This window comes from Barbatula barbatula (assembly GCF_947034865.1).
Source record: "Barbatula barbatula genome assembly, chromosome: 21".
NCBI classification, from domain to species: Eukaryota; Metazoa; Chordata; class Actinopteri; order Cypriniformes; family Nemacheilidae; genus Barbatula; species Barbatula barbatula.
The window spans coordinates 18821004-18838314 of NC_136784.1; the positions used below are offsets into that span (position 1 = coordinate 18821004).

Genomic DNA, 17311 nt, shown 5'->3' on the forward strand with positions numbered 1-17311 from the left:
TCAATAACTCTATCATAATGCGCATAATAGTGGTAATGATTATTTTTGGTACATGTGCTGCATAGTTGTATTTTATTCCCTCCATTAATCTTTGTTTTTCCATTCTCATCATTATATTCTATATAAGTTGATTAACTTAGCAACATATCATATAATTCTTAAAGTCAGTACGTCATTCACATTCAAACATAAAATCTGGATACATGTATTCATTTGATGTTGTTTCTTAAGAGCTTCTGTCACAAAATGGTTTGACCAAGTCTGATACCACGTCATTCATTCTCTGTTAGGATGTCTCCAAATGTCAGGTTGAAGCTATTTGACTAATGATGTGGTTTTTGACAGGGATGTAATTAGGCCAGCTGGTGCCCACTACCACAGATGTTAAAGATAACAGTCTGGGGGTGGGGTGGAAAGCCAGACGGTTCTGGAAAGATGGGTGGGGCGGGTGGGGGGTTGTTTGTGTGAGTGTCTTCCCTCTGGTGTCTTTCTCTGGGGACTTTGACCGTCTGATTGGTGCTGTCTTTTTTTCCCAGACATATGGCAAGACACCTACACTTTACATTAGTAGAGGAAAGGACCAATGCTTCTGATGTGAGAAATTACAGAAAACGAGAGGGAGAGAGAGAGAAAGAGAGAGAGAGATCCACATGACTGTACTTAACCATTTAACCACTGTGACTTTATTATAGTCTTTGATGAATGATCTGATGTTCTGTTTTTTAGTCTTAAAGACATATAAAAGATAGCGATTTATTACCTCACTCTAGGTTGTCTTAGGTTTAGACCAAAGCTTATAAGCCCACATTTACATTGTTCAAATTCATGGTCATAATAATTTATATTTGTATATCTTTGATGAATGCCAGAGATCTGGTTTACATTAATGTGTTATTTGTGAATGTTGGGATTTTTTCTCATAGAAAAAAACGTATAAATTGCCTAATACAGCTAGGTGCACATTTCACTTTTTGTCAGTGCAATGAGGTTAGCCCTGTCATCCATTATTTAGTAGTAGTAATGGACTGTGGTGTATGTTGAGACCAGAGGGAAGACACCCAACCCTCAGGTCATGATTGTTGTGTGGAAGAAAAGAAAATGCAGAGATTTACAACGTTACATATGCACCACGTATTTATTTTTATGTTGTTCATTTGATTTGGTACTTCATCATACTTCAACCTCTGCATTCTAATTCGCCTATACTATGCCGTTCGAGTGTGCATCCTTCTGCCCTTCGAATTTCTACCGGAAGTAGTAGATCATCCGGGAATCTTTCGAATTCTATTTTCAACATACTACGATTTGGGACGTACTCGATGCGTCCGAAATCGCCTACTTCCGTACTAGAAGAAAATGATTATGAGTCATGAATAGTCAGGCGAGAAATACCGAGAGTGTGGATCGGATGGACACTTATCTATCCCATGATGCCACGGGAGCTGAGCAAAGGTCAATTTTCTAAATTAAATCAAATAAATATAGTGGAAAACTTTAAGGCGGACGTCCGTTTTTAATGTAATTGACGATAAATGAATTTGTTGTGACTAAATTTTGTTTTTAAAATGTCATTGCAGGAAGGGAGTGCATTTTCAGATATTAACTAGAGATTATGATGACACACAAATTTAAAAAAGAGAGTGACTCAAATTGATGAACTATTTACAAAAAACGCTCCGATATTTCATGAACAAATAGGCACTGTCATTTCTAATTTCACTGGGACTTTAAATAAAAAATGTTAAATCAACCTATTCTGAAAAAAGTAACCTCTGGCATTAAACAGTAACCAGAACAAAATACAGTCTCGTTTCTGAATCTCCTTGGTTACGATGCTGCTGCTGCTGCCTTGGCGCCTGGGACTGAAGTTCAGTTATCTCGCACCTGATTGGCCCCCTTCTCCCTCTGATCGTTTCCCATTGGTCATGTTTATAAATACGCTCGACCCTTTGCATGCATAGCCAACCCTCCCTTTTACTAGAATCTAAACACCGTTTTCAAAAAGGTTGGATACATTTGTACATGGATTTGCCCGTCTGATATCTACTGGAAAGTGGTTTCAGGATATTTTATAGTGGATTATCTCTTCAAATTGACGATTTAAAGGGAAAGGTAAGAAGGAAATCTTGCTGCTGGATTATGTATTGTGTGATGCTCGCGAGGACTGGAATCTGTTGACATTTTTTTCACATTCGGCGCCATTTTCAGACATTCCATTCGCGTGCACCTGCTCGTCTGTTATGATTCACGAGCGCAAATCATTTTGATGGACAGCTGTCAAAACATTCCCGAGGCATTACAGTTACAGTCGATATATGCAGAGATTTATTGTTTGGTTTGGGTGCAGTGCTGAGGGCTAACATTAGTTCCTGTGTATTGCATACATTGGGTTGTTTAAATGCAAGATTCAGGCAAATGTTTACATTCTCGTGTGAATTCAGGCATTTAAATGAGGTAAAAATGAGGTTTAACATCTTTGCTAAATGTGCGATAATTTCATCGCATCTTAATGTTTGTTTTGTCGTGGAAATTGTCCCCAGACGGTGCAACGTATCAGAATAAAGCGGGTCACTTCACATATAGTCATATGGCTATTGTTTGAATGTTTAAAAACATGTTTTGTGTAATAAGGTTTGAACACTTAAAACACTCTTTGTTACAGTGCATAGCACCTTTCTTTCTTTCTTTCTTTCTTTCTTTCTTTCTTTCTTTCTTTCTTTCTTTCTTTCTTTCTTTCTTTCTTTCTTTCTTTCTTCTTTCTTCCTTTCTTTCTTTCTTTCTTTCTTTCTTTCTTTCTTTCTTTCTTTCTTTCTTTCTTTCTTTCTTTCTTTCTTTCTTTCTTTCTTTCTTTCTTTCTTCTTTCTTTCTTTCTTTCTTTCTTTCTTTCTTTCTTTCTTTCTTTCTTTCTTTCTTTCTTTCTTTCTTTCTTTCTTTCTTTCTTTCTTTCTTTCTTTCTTTCTTTCTTTCTTTCTTTCTTCTTTCTTTCTTTCTTTCTTTCTTTCTTCTTCAGGGTTAGTACTCTATACTGCACAATAGAAATATACAGTTTACCATTGTTCTCTATTTCTCTTAGTTTTGTACACTAACTTACTGCATGTGATGAAGGTTTCCTCGATATTCACTCTTACCATTTTTCAATTTATGTTTTGGCTATTTAAACCGTATTAACTTTCTGAAGCCCTTTCGCCTGCATTTTGACGACGTATGTCTTCTGACTGTTTACTTCTGTCCCTCCTCTGTCTGGACTGGAGCGCTCAATCTTGTGTTCATGGAGATCAGGTGCTAGACGTTATGGCCATTGATCGGTTTGATTGTTCCGAGTTCATCCTCCTGAGCCCCAGTATGTGTGTCTGTGTGTTAAGTGCTTCTGTACTGCACCTGCCCCTAGTACAGTCCCAGGAGGAACCTCTCATTCATTTGATCTATCCATCCATAATTAGCTGGAATTGTGCATCTTGGTTTTATAATTGTCTGCTGGTGACAATTATGTGACAGTTTGTTGAGTTTACCTAAGAAAATGTAAATGTGACTGATAGTTGTAGTTGCCACCACAGTGCTATATTGTTCTGCTGGTTGCCAGGGTGTTGGCATACAACTTTGTCAGTTTGTTAGGGTGTTCTGGTGTAGTCACTCAAGAATACACATAACCTCTCAACAACATGCAGAAAACACTGTACTTTTCAAATGATCAAAAACACTGTGTTGTCAAAGTTGACAAGCATTTTTTTTTTTTTGTTTGATATTTGCAAAACCCAGTGACGAGCATAAAGGGTGATTTATATTTCAATAATGCATTAACCATTTGAGCAATAAGTAATGCTTGCCTCAGGAGAACAAAGAACAAGGTTTACCATATGAAGGTAGCCCTAATATAACTAGATGCGGATGCAGAATCCTGTTATTTCAATGTGTCATTGGCTGTTCTGAGTGAATGAGGTGCACAGATTAACATACTACACGACTGATGGTCGAGGAATTGTCTGCGTCTGCACTGTATGAAGATATAAACACATAAGTTCATTTTTTGTGCATTTTACTTGAGTACTATCGTCAAGCACACACAAAAACTGAACCTTGAACACACAATATTGTAGTATTTGCTCAAGGAAACTGTAGTAAATTGACAAACTGTAGTTAACACTGTACTATACTATAGTAAGGTTAAAAAACAATAGAGTATCTAGGAATGTACTATAGTAAATATATACAGTAGTATACTACAGCAATTTATGTGGACAAATATACAGAATATTGAAAAAATTAAGCCATTTTTGTCAGTTACCTGCCTACTCGTGTAAGGAAAAAGTGATGAACACTTGCATATTTTTTAAAGCTAAAAGCCATCTTGGATAGTTTGGATAGCAAACTTTACCAATCAGGATCCGAAACAATTATATTGACACTTCAAATAAAATATAATTTTCTTTCTTCGGACAAGTGAATGACAAATGTACAATGCTAAATGTCAAGCCCTGCCTTAATACGCACCACTGGCCGAGCTGGACATTTACATAACCGAACACTCAGGGCAATGTTTTAAAAGTACCTTAGACTTCAGGATCTCAACCGACCAATGGTCACATCAAACATGACACACCCACTCCCTCCATTTTTTTCCTCCATTCTCCCCAGAAGGCACACATGAGTCACCTATTGGCATGTGTTTTCTGGGTCACTCACTGCAGGTTCCTGTCATAGAGCCCGGGGTGAGCAGAATCGGGTGAGGTGAATGGACAGGACAGGGACGGACACCACTAACATCTCTAGCTGCTGTCGTTTTCCCTACCTCACTACGTTTAAAGAGGGAGAGAGCTTCTCTCTAATCCTGCACAGGACCCCGATTAACGTTAAAGCCGCTTTCCAGTCTTAAGCTCACTTTCTGCATTCGGTTTCTGCAGTCGTGTGCTACAAAAGCACTAGGCCTATGTGCTATACTTTTGACTCGCTGTCTTCCCGTCATTTTCTCCCAGTGGTGGGTTGGGGGCATGGTATGATGCATCGCGACAAACAGGAACCAACCATTATATCATGATATGAATGTTTAATTGTACATAACAGAATTAACAATTCTAGCTGTAAACCGCCTGTGAATAGCTGTCATAAATATTGAATTTGGTAACTAGTCTTCAAAGCACAATGTAGGTGAAATGGTTTATGTTGCTGCAGGTGTGAGTATTTAGTATTTGTGTGTTGTTAATGTGTTTGTACAGATCTGTTAACTGTAACAGTCAGCATCCAAAAACAGCATTGTTCTGTGCTTTTGCACACTTGCACCTGTCCTGTTTTATGCCCAATCAGCAACTCCTGCCCCTGTCAGCCAATCACAGAGCAGCATTTCACTGCTGAAGCTGTTATTCTTGGAGATTGTAAGCACTCATATTCCCTTTGTCCTCTCCTTCTCATATCGTCTCTCCTTAAACTGTGACCTTAAACTTTTGACGGTCTACATAAATTCCATTTTTGTTTTAGAATGACCAGTCTGTGCTTGCTGCAGCATATGCATACTGAACCTTCTATTAATTGTGACGTTTGTACAGTAAGTAAAACAGTTTTTGTCTGTCTGGTGCCATCATAAAGATATTTTTGCCAAAGAGAAACACATGTCAAACATCCCAAACATCAGAAGTGATAGACCGACCGATATGACAACCTAAAAAGCAAAAGATCTGATCATTTCCACTATTGAAAAAAGAACAGAGATAAAAAGTAGTCTTGATGTGTCAATGAAATCGTATCCTGTCCAGGACCCCTGAAGTGTCTCATGACATGGATTGCTTTCAGTCAGAGGATCTCAGAGGCAAAGGGTCCTGCATATGTCCACTTTTCATGGTCTCTGAGGGACCCACACAGACATGCCATCTGTCACCTCTGCACCATCTGATGTGTGTGTTAGCTGCTGGAAGTTTGTGCAGTGTTTATGTTGTGATCGGCACACAACTATACAAAAGTTTGTGCACCTACAGCGAGATATAATTTGATGACAGTGTGTATTTGTAGTGGATGCTTAAGAGGTAAAGAATACTGAGTGTGTTTGTGTCTGCCTGTGTTAAGAGTTCTAAGGAGATGATTTTGTGTGTGTTGGCATAGGGACAATTGAGAAAGCTGTAATTAGATCAAGAGGTGTTGCAATAATGGGATAAAAGGGTGCTTTGGTTCAAAATGCTTGTGTTTGTGTGTTTTAAAGGAGTTATTTATAAGTGATTTTATTTGCATGAGAGATTCATAGTGGGTGCATTGATCACTGCAGATTCAGCTATGTTGTGTGTGTGTATCTGAGTGTGAGGGGGAAGGGGACATTGGAGAGTGGATTAGTGTCATTGAATTGGGTTTTAGTGGATCCAAAAAAAGCAGTACTGGAGTCTTTGTATGATGATAGTGTTTGTGATTTCTTTATTGTCATGTCTTTTTTATTAATTTTATTACTGCTACAATTGTTCCTGTTTCTTTGTTTTAATGTCTCTGTTTGCAGTTATTCATACATTCGATTCACCTTTACTGGAACCTAATTTCTTCTGTAGTATTATTATACATTTTTATGTGTTTCTGTACTTTACATCTGCTCATGTCCATTCTAATACACTTCAGTGGTTGTTTTGTTGTTTGATAGGACATCAGCCCCCCCACTAAACCCCCCACCCTCTCTTCAGTGTGTTTGATTCAGTCATTGTTTTCTCAGTCACGCCTCCCCAACCCTTGCTCCTGCTTACTGTTAATAGTGACTTACAAAACCAGCATAACACAAATATAGGTGGACAGGCCTCATAATTCCAGCAAATTGGATTTTAGCGTCGTGCCGGGGATGACTTAAATATGGGAGATTGATGCCTAGGGTGAAAAGAGACTTGTGTTTGTGTGCTGTAATAGATTATTGTGTTGTTCACACAAGCAATGGCATTCGGTTAATTTACCGGTAAGACGGCGTTCACACAGCTGTCTCAAAATACCAGTAATATGATGTCATCATACTGTATTATAGCTGCAATACAACCGGAGTTATGGTTGAAAATGTTGGGGTGTGGTTTTATATCCGAACACAGCAAAATGTTGTATATATATATACACTGTGAGAGTTAATTTGACCATTTTTAACACTGAAGATTTTGCCTTGAACGAATGTGTTGTTGATGTTTGGGTCATACACTTGCTCTTAACCCAGGCAAGCACACTGCGCCATGCTGCTCACATTGGGGTAGACAGTCTGTGCGTTCCAAACAGGATACATTGCCCTCCGAAGAGCCCTTCGGGAAGGGGACACCATATAAAATGTTACTCCAAATAAAGAGAAGATCACGTAATTGTTTTGCTCCTTCTGCCAAGTAAATTTCAAACGGACCGATTAAGAGATATACGTACAATTGAGTTTTCCCTTCTAGAGTTTACACACCAACAGCTTTACTCTTCGAAGGGACAAGGTTATAGGGATGATTACTTCGGAATTAAAACGTAGTGTACGGTCACTTTATGTATTCACGGTAATAAAAGATCTGCGCATGCATGAGAAAATGTTTGGCACTGTTTTGAACAACTTTGGGCCAAAGCAGTCCGTGCATAATGCGTTGTACGTGTATTAAAGGATTTTAAATGCACTTCGCGGAGGCAACCACAATCTGCTTCACGTCGCTTTGCCTGCATAGCCGTACTCTATATGTCGTCATTCGTCAAGTCAACTTTATTTATATAGCGCCCAACAATTAAAAGCTCTTACACACACTGTCCATCACATTGCACATTTGTACAAGGCATCAAGAAATTGTCCATTGTAACCGTCATTGCCACGAAAAGTGTTGATGCTGGCCTCACGTGCACACTCTAAAAATATCTGATACTGTACGTGTAGTTTTCCATCTTTAAAAATATGTTGCATTTATAAATGTCAGTAAAAGTATACTTCATTATTGTCTAATTAGGTACAGGCATGATGAATAACAACTTAATAAATTTTTTTTTTAATATAATTATAATATTAACACTATATTCACTGGTAACGATAAAATGGTAACCCACATTCTGTGACACTTTTTTTATATCATATGTTAAAGGTATAACTTTAAAGCTTGTCTGGTCAGTGAAAGAAATTGTTCTTGACAAACCATTCAAATAATTCCAGAATAATGACCTATTGTACTGGTATTAACTAACTTAAAGAAACAAATATATAAATACTTCTTGTTAATATACGTCTTGTTAGTTGGTTTTTGTGCATTCATTTTCTGGGATTAGTGTTTGCTTTATAGTTCAGTTATGGTTGTCCAAGTATTTGGAGCATATAGTTAGATTTTTCTGGTTGAGAGCTTTGAGAAGATAAATGGGGAAGTTAAAGTTAATACTTCCTGTTTGTGTTAATATTTGAATAGGAGGTCTAACATTTGCTCTAGGCAGTCTTGTGTATCATATGTGCACCTGCACTCTCTCACAGGGACATGCTTGGCATTAACATGCAAGCATATTGAATAGTTTCTGTATCCACATCACTGCTTGGATCTCTTGTCATTGTGTATATTTAAATAGAGCCTCGAACGAATACCTGTAGTGAAACTAGAAAAATGAAATTTCACCAAAAAATGAAATTTCTGTCATCATTTACTCACCTTCGAGTTGTTCCAAATCTGTATAATTCTCTTTGTTCTGATGAACACAGAGACATATATTTGGAAGAATGCTTATAACCAGACAGGTTTGGCCCCCATTGACTACCATACAAGGAAAAATACAATGGTAGTTAAAAGTGCCCTAGAACTGTTTCTTGAAATGGTTCACACTGTAATTTATTTTAAGATGTGATGTGGCGCTTCTTGTCAAGTGTGCAAGACATTTAACATAAACAAATAAAGTGGCAAAGAAGTTGATGTCACATTGAAAGCCCAACTCTCATCGTATTGATTGTAAGATTTACTATATCAGAAGTCTTCAACTAGAATTGCTTGAGTTCCAGTAAATGAACCCTCCTTACCAGCCGAGGTAAGAGTTTGGGACGATCCGTGTAGATCGCTCATATTGGGCCTTGAGCCAATATATTTTCCATATATAAGTTTCTTCAATACACGTCAATGAATAACTGGAAATCTCGACCCAAAACATGGTTTTCAGCGTCAACTTTTCTAACTTTTGAAAAGGACTTTGCTTTTCAAACACTGCAGTGCAGTCTGTCTCGGATCTCTTCACTGCACGACGTCGGAACTGTCCGTGGCGCCGTAAGACCCAAACTGCTACTGAGCGGACCTTGATGTGCCTGCTATAAATTTTCTTGCATTAGAAAATATTGTTCAAAGCGTTCATTTATGTATAATGTCAAAAGGCTTTGAGGTCTGGACAGACGCATCTCGCGGTCCGTATTCGGACCGTAGTTTGCTAGTTAGTGACCCCTGCGCTAAATGGTCTCTCTACCATAATCTAGTGTGTGTAGTAGCCGTGTTAGTCGTGACCCATTCGTGCCTAGCACACGGAATAAGGTGGTGTATATGCGCCGGCCACGCATCCGTGAAAGCACAATAAACATATAAAACAATGCACAAGTGTTTAAAATACAAGATTAAAATAAAATTGCCCTTTCTCTCCTTTTAGTGTCTGCCATGACGACAGACGAGGCGGAGAGCGTTCATAAGAAACAGGTGTGCGAGCAGCATCAAGAAGAGCTGGACCCCACTGCTCAGGAGCCAGGTCCCACTGACACAGCTCAGGACAGCCCCTTGGGGAACTCCCTGCCCCCCGGGGGCTCGGAGGAAGAACAGCAGCTAAAGCCCCGGCAGCGCACGTCCGCTGGCCGCGGCCTCTCCCGCCTCTTCTCATCCTTCCTGAAGCACCGTTCACAGTGCTCGGAAGGTGAGGAAGTGGAGACGGAGAGGGCCCGGGAGGAAGGCCGCGACGAACCTAAAGCTCCCATTGCGGACCCTGAGCCAGAACTACGCTTAGAGGGTGATGTTGCACTAGACCAGCACTCAATCAGCAGTGCTGAAAACCAGGTGAGAAACATCCCACATTCAGCTCCAGCTCAGAAAAATGAAAATAGTTACACTAAAAGCTTTCTTAGAGGCTACAGGCATTTTAGACATCTGGGTCCCTATTTTAACGATCTAAGCAGCGCATGGTGCACTCAGGGCGTGTTCGAATCAACTTTTGCTAGTTTTGCAACGGGAAAATAGTCTGCACGCCCGGGGGCATAGTTTAAACGGGTTGTCCTGATTCTCTTAATGAGTAATGGGTGTTTTATGGGCGTAACGTGCAGTAAACCAATCTGGCCGTGTCCGAAAAAGCCCGCTAAACACTCATTCACTATTCACTAATATAGTCCACTTAAAGCAGTGAATGAAAACGAGTGAATGAAGTCGGACACAAGTGCCCTTGAAGTGTTTTGTCAATGCCAGACTTAAAGTGTTGTGTAGTTCGGATTTGCAGTATAATCTTTACGTAAATAACAGTTATTTTTATGTGTAAGTTATAGACACACAACAAATATTGTATTGCGTAAATAATAAATATTTTCTTTGTGTTAACAACGCATTCACAACCAACATGGATTTTGTACAATATTTTTTATTTGTGTAAAAAATACTTACATGCCACAGAAACTAATTAAATTATTTATATTAACTTACATCTGTATGATTCCGCAACCAACATATTTTGATGATGCGTTTAAGTCACTGCATGCCTCTTCTTCTCCTGCCTCTTACATTGCATTATCCTATACATTTATACGTGCAATCCCCTGGTATCGAACCCACAACCTTGCGTTGTTAACACAATGTTCTTACCACTGAGCTACAAAAATATTTGTTCATGGAAATATAAAAAGTGGGCTTAATTTTGTCTTCCTTCAGCAAATTGTAGCAGATCATAAGGAAGACGCAGAGCTGGAGTCAGGAAAGGGAGAAAAGGTGGAGAAGGGGGAGAAGGAGAAGAAAGAAAAGAAAGACAAGAAAGAGAAGAAGGAAAAGGCCGATAAGGAGAAGACCGAGAAGAAAGAGAAGAAAGAGAAGAAAGAGAAGAAAGAGAAGACCGAAAAGAAAGAGAAGAAGGAGAAGGAAAAGAAAAACGAAAACAAGGCTAAAGCTGAGGAGAAAGAAAAAGATAAGGAGCGAGAAACAGATAAAGAGCAAGCAGAGGAAGAGCCCAAAGCAGAAGACACAGGGGGGCCAGAAACCGAGGGAAAGGTGGAAGAAGAAAAAGATGGCGAGAAAGGGGAGGAGGAGGAGAACACAGCTGAGGAGGACGGGAAGAAGCAGAAAGCATCTCGCCGCCCCAGGATCATGCACTGCAAAGTCAAGCTGCTGGATGATACTTTGTTCGAGTGTGAGCTGGATGTAAGTGACACACAGTGCAGACTTTGTTGCTTAATGAGCGTGTGTATTGTTGTCTCGTCCCAAGAGAGTGACCCTGAAACTTCTATTTTGCTGGAGGGCTTTAACTTCCTTGGCTAATTTTTATCTACAGTGAGACTTTCTGCTGATCTGATGTTTTGGTCTGTCTTTGTCAGAGATGCTACTTATAGTGTCTGTCTCAAAAGCTACTGAGCTTGAAGACTTGATGTAATTTGTCTATGTAGCATCCTAAGCAAAATAGAAGTCCTCTGCATTAGTGGTAACTTGACTTGCATGAGACTATGTCTTAATGTCCATAGCTAATTCTGACGATAGCATTTAGCTAGCTAAGCTAGCAAGTCTAAACATCTAATGACCCACACAGTCACACTTACATTTAAAGTTGACAAGGAATAATATTAATATTAACAAGCTAAGAAGTTGATCTTACTCTGGCTAAAAGCTAGGAAGTATTTATCTCTATTGGTCAGCTAACATTTATAGTTAACACTGACGCTAGAAAGAGCTAGCAAAGATAACAAGTCGATTTAATGACCGCTAAACTTTATATCCTCTGACAATTTTTATATTGCTAGCAAAGCTAACATTGTAATACTGTGATAGGGACAGAGAAGCATATCACACATCACTTTCTTGAGTTAATTATGTTAAAAAAATTATACAAATTTTTGCAATCCGGAACTTTTGCATCTTTATCGCTATCTCTGTTTGAAACACAAAACTATGTGTGGTGGAAAACAAAATAAATGTAAATGTAGAACATTTTCTGCAAAAGACTCAACAGTCTTAATTATTAATTATTATTATAAACCTACAGTTGTGAAAACAGTCTTCTAAGGTCTTCTACAATGCTTGTTTATGTACTAGCCCCACAACTCACTTTCTGTTGAACAAAAAAAAGTTACAGATTGCCGCTTTAAATGTATTAATATAAATGTGATACAGCCTCAGTCATTGTCTTTCTTTAAGGGATGCAAACCCTTAAAACATATTCTTAAACGTATCAAGAAAACATTCAAAATTTACCTCTGAAAATTGCATTGAGCAGCCAACCAATCACATTGTTTTTTTTTTACCAAGATTTAGTTTACTATATTAAATGTTCTGTAGACATGCGTTTTGAGGTTAAAACTTTGTCTATTAGGGCTGTGAAAGAAAGGCGTTATTATCTTATTAACGCATGAATTAATTAATGGCAACATTTTTTTTAACCGTGCATTAACGCAGTGTTCCGTGCGGATTTTGACGCGAAATGTGAAACAGCTCTGAAGAGCGCACATGAACCCCAGAACTGAATGGAAATGTACCGAACTCTTACATGGACATTTCATTTTAAGTCTCTTCCTAATGATGAAGTTGATAGCACAAAGCTGAATACAAACATTTCCCCGGCTAAGCTACAAAACAGCAACGATAACGAATTATGTTGCGTGTATTGCATGCAGTGTGAGGCTAATGCCGAATTTTAAACATGCGTGACTAGAGTCAGATCGCAAACTACTAAACTGAGTTCTCTTTCACGTCTTCTTACTCTGAAATGGACAAATAAAAACTAAATTATGTAAAAAAAAATCCTATATTAGCAAGGGTCCATATAAAAGTAGTCAGTTTTATGAACGTTAACAGCTGGGAAACAAAACTGATGCGTCACAGTACATTAGATCCAGATATCTATATAGAGCGCTCTTAAAGGGGCAGCATCATATTATAGAATATCTGTGTATAATGTTCATCATACAACAAATAACGGGCCCAAAACACTCACTCGTATTAAAGGAATTTTGTTCTCCTTATATGAACTGTTAAGTTAAAGAAAAAAGTAGCTTTTTTTTAAATACAGCACACTTTACACTTTGACTTGAAAGAGTGTTGAAAGAGAGTTTATGTATAAGCAGTAAAATCAATAATCATTATAACTTGTTTTTCTAAATCAAATTAAACAGAACGTGGCAGTGGCAGATTGCTTTTGTTCTATATTTAATTTAATTATATTAATGTTTAAGATTTAAAGAAACATTTTAAGTTAAAATTGTTAATTCTACTATGTAAATGAAATACTGTTGTAAAAAAAGCATATTATTAGTTTAAAGTGTTTGCAAACCAAATCTTATTACACTTTTGTTCATAAAGCAATACTTTTTAAATAAAAGTGCAAAATACACTACTTTTGAATATGAATGCGATTATTTGCGATTAATCACAGAAAAGTAATGCGATTAAAAATTGTAATCGTTGCCAAGCAATACTATAAAAGGATAAATATGCAAAGTCAGTGAATTGTCAAAGATGCACACAAACAGACACGAAACAGAATAAACGGTACATGCAGTAATGCTAAATAAACGGTACATTAATGCTAAACTTCTAATGTTTCAAATTTCGGTTTTAACTGTGTTTATTTGTATTTATAGAAACATGCCAAAGGCCAGGACCTGTTTGCAAATGTGTGCGACCACCTGAACCTGTTAGAAAAGGACTATTACGGTCTGGCCATATGGGAGACACCATCAATAAAGGTTCGTGTTAGCACCCGCTCTTACTCATGTAATACGAACACTTGTTAAATTCGACCTATATTAGGTTAACTTAAGCCTTATAGCTGTATTTATCGTCAGGCCTCATGGAACCTATAAAACAGTTTGTTTAAGATCTCTCTGTCTTTCAGACATGGCTAGACTTTACCAAGGAAATCAGACGACAAGTAGAAGGTGAGTATACAATATGTGATATATGTAATATACATATTGTAATGCTATTTATACCTAGTAACTGTCAGAAAGTTATTTGTGGTGTTATTGAAATCATGCAACACTATCATTATAATTGTTGCGGCTGGTTTGGACAAAGTTTTGGCACTGAGAAATTAAAATTGATTCCCCCTTTAAGTTGTTCCAAACCTGCATACAATTTCACCTACTATGATAGTCAATGATGTCACAGCAATGTCAGTTGCTAACATATTTTTAAATATCTTTCTTTGTATTCAGAAAAAAAAGTATACAGGTTTGGAACAAATTGGGGCACAGAAGTATCCCTTTAAAGGCCACATAACAACATCTTGGCAACCACCTAGCAGTGCTGTGGTAGTTATTAGGAACACCCTAGCAACTACAAAGATTACATTAGCAACCGCCTAGCAATGTGTTTTCTGCTTGTCCTGCAATAAATCCTCATGTTTGTATTTGTCTAGGCACCAACTATGATTTCACATTTAACGTGAAGTTCTACCCACCTGATCCAGCTCAGCTAACAGAGGACCTCACCAGGCAAATATATCTTTCTCCTATACTGACCTTAACACTTACCAGTCTTACCACACAGATGTGTGTTCACATCTCTTAACAATCTGGAATAATCATCTATTATTGTATGCATACATAACAAATGCCAATGAATGACTCATTGACCCAGATCTTAATAACAAATCAGACAAAAATAAACTTTTCACTGACTGAATCAAGCAGTGGTGCGTTTCCCTGTAGAATAGAATAATCCGGGAGCCGTTTGGAATTTTGCATCTTTAGTGCGCGCAAATTTGTTATTTTATTTGCGGTCATGACATGCATGCAGTGCGGCATGTTCATTTTCCTAGGCACGTTGGCACCACATCAAGATTAAAATATTTCAACTTTTCGGAATGCCGCAAGCTCACCAAAATACTAACCAAAATAGACAAGCTCAGTGAAGATGGTGACACAGATGATCACAGTATAAATAAATCTAGTAGCAGAATTATTGCAAGGTATTTTCAGTTTATATTATTCCTATATCCTTTGTTTATACCTCCTCGTCTCAACAGCTAGCGGGGCCCATGGTTGCTTGGCAGCTCGCGTTTTACGGGTGGATTTAGATGCGAAATGTGAATTGCCCCTTAGTCAACTATTGTCACAAGTTCCCGAAACCATCGCTCCATTGATCAATTGCAGCAGAATCAGAGTCACGTGTTTGGAACTACAGGTCCAGAGCTGTGATTAGAAGCATAGATCCTTAGACATGCATCATGCTTTTGAGCAAAGCAAACAATATGCAGTGGATTCTATATCCATCATTCTAAATCATAGAAATTCAATTTGACATCTTTTAGTTTGTCAAGAAAATCAAAGCGCTGTATTTTAATAAGTGAACCTACAGCACTAGGAAGGAAGAAACCGTGTCTCATAATGAATGTAATTTCCTGAAATTTATGCCTTTTTATCAATGGTTTGCGTGCACAGATACTACCTGTGTCTGCAGTTGCGGAAGGACATCAAGAGTGGCCGTTTGCCCTGCTCTTTTGTGACACTGGCCCTGCTGGGCTCTTATGCCCTGCAGTCTGAACTGGGCGAGTACGACCCGGAGGTCCACGGCACTGACTATGCCAAGGATCTCCAGCTGATCCCAGGACAGACCAAAGAACTTGAGGAGAAGGTCATGGAGCTGCATCGCACATACAGGTTATTATTATCCTTCCTGATTGGGATGTTTAGGATTTATTAAGACACATTAACCTTGTTTTTGACATTTCTTGTGGTTGTACTTCTATGATGTTCATGTGTAGGTGAATTCCCCAAACTGGTATTATGCTAACTTAACATAGGGCTTAGAATGTCCTCCTTGTTTTTATGTTGTTCTTTTGATTTTTGTAGGTCTATGAGCCCAGCTCAGGCTGATATGATGTTCCTGGAGAACGCCAAAAAACTTGCCATGTATGGCGTTGACCTCCACCAAGCAAAGGTACAGTAGATCTGCAAGAAGAAAAGGGGTAGGACGTAAGAAGTGAAACTTAAAATGTAAATGTTTCGAACATGTTATAACAGTTTACAATTTTTGATATATTCCCTATTTAAAAAAGATTTTATTAAAGTGATAGTCCACCCAAAAATCTAAATTCTGTTATCATTTACTCTTGTGATTTCAAACCTGTATGATTTTCTTCTGCAGAACACCAAAGAAGATATTCTGAAGAATGTAGTTACCAAGCAATGGCGGTACCCATGCACAAAGCCAAGTCAATGTGTACTGCCGTTGTTCGGTTACTCACATTTTTGAAGATATATTCTTTTGTGTTTTGCAGACGTAAGAAAGCCAAGTCCAGGCTTGAAATGACAAGAATTATTTTAAATTTGTGTAAACATTTTAATGCATGAGGTGCCTACTGTATGACTTCAGCAATACAGGTCAAAATGAACGTGGGTGATGGAATGTTACATTTGTAATTGGAGGGAAACGTATGGAGGAACAGGGAAGTGCAAAACTGACGTTTCGTATAAGGGTCCTCAAATTTAGTTCATTATGAATATGGATTTTTGTATGTACTGTATGTTTTTTAATGGGTTGCTGCAGTACCTAGTGACTTACATGCATTAAAATACATTCAATTACATGTCCTTGTTTAACAAAGGGACTTGGCATTGATTAAAAGTCATTATTCTGAATTAAAGTGTTCTTTATATCGCAGGAGTGCTTGAATGTGTTCTGATAAAAAGCATCGCGCTCCCTGTCACTGTTTCGATTTAGTAGCTGAAACCAGGTCAATCTGTTTGCATCAAGTCATGGATTATAATAAAGTATGGAATTCAGGGTTTTAAAATAGAAGGCGGGGACGCCCTCTAGTGGTGAAGTATTGTGATTACAAAAGCCTTTTTATTGTGTGTTTTTAGTAGGGCTGCCCTCCACTAGAGATTTCTTAAGTTGACTAGTAGTTGTTCATTTTGGCCATTAGCCGACTATTCGCACGTTTATTAATGTAAATATTTCTATAAACACGGGGAATGGGGACATTAGATGATGGTTTAAGCTTCATGTATGAAAAATATATTTGATGTAACATAACTAACAAAACCATTATAATGAGCCTTTAAAATATAAATTAAGTGATTAAGCGCATGCATAATACAATCTGCTGTGACACCGCCACAAGTTATGACTATACATCTCAATAAAATATTTCTCTAGTGATCTAGTAAAAATTTGAAAAAAAGATGTGAGTAAATATAAATTTTAGGCAAACGAAC

At 38.0% G+C, this 17311-nt stretch overlaps 1 protein-coding gene across 5 annotated transcripts in view; it reads left to right on the top strand.

Annotated features, from left to right (window-relative positions):
- The first annotated feature begins 1957 nt into the window (after positions 1 to 1957).
- Positions 1958 to 17311, top strand: part of epb41a (erythrocyte membrane protein band 4.1a) — a 42131-nt gene continuing 26777 nt past the window's right edge. For all 5 annotated transcript variants that reach the window (XM_079484039.1, XM_079484040.1, XM_079484041.1 and 2 more), the window contains exons 1-8: positions 1958 to 2112; positions 9562 to 9959; positions 10818 to 11300; positions 13730 to 13834; positions 13984 to 14026; positions 14509 to 14584; positions 15533 to 15751; positions 15944 to 16031. In XM_079484039.1, coding sequence (XP_079340165.1) covers positions 9570 to 9959; positions 10818 to 11300; positions 13730 to 13834; positions 13984 to 14026; positions 14509 to 14584; positions 15533 to 15751; positions 15944 to 16031 — 1404 coding nt within the window. In that variant the 5' untranslated portion in view covers positions 1958 to 2112; positions 9562 to 9569. The remainder of the gene's footprint in view (positions 2113 to 9561; positions 9960 to 10817; positions 11301 to 13729; positions 13835 to 13983; positions 14027 to 14508; positions 14585 to 15532; positions 15752 to 15943; positions 16032 to 17311) is intronic.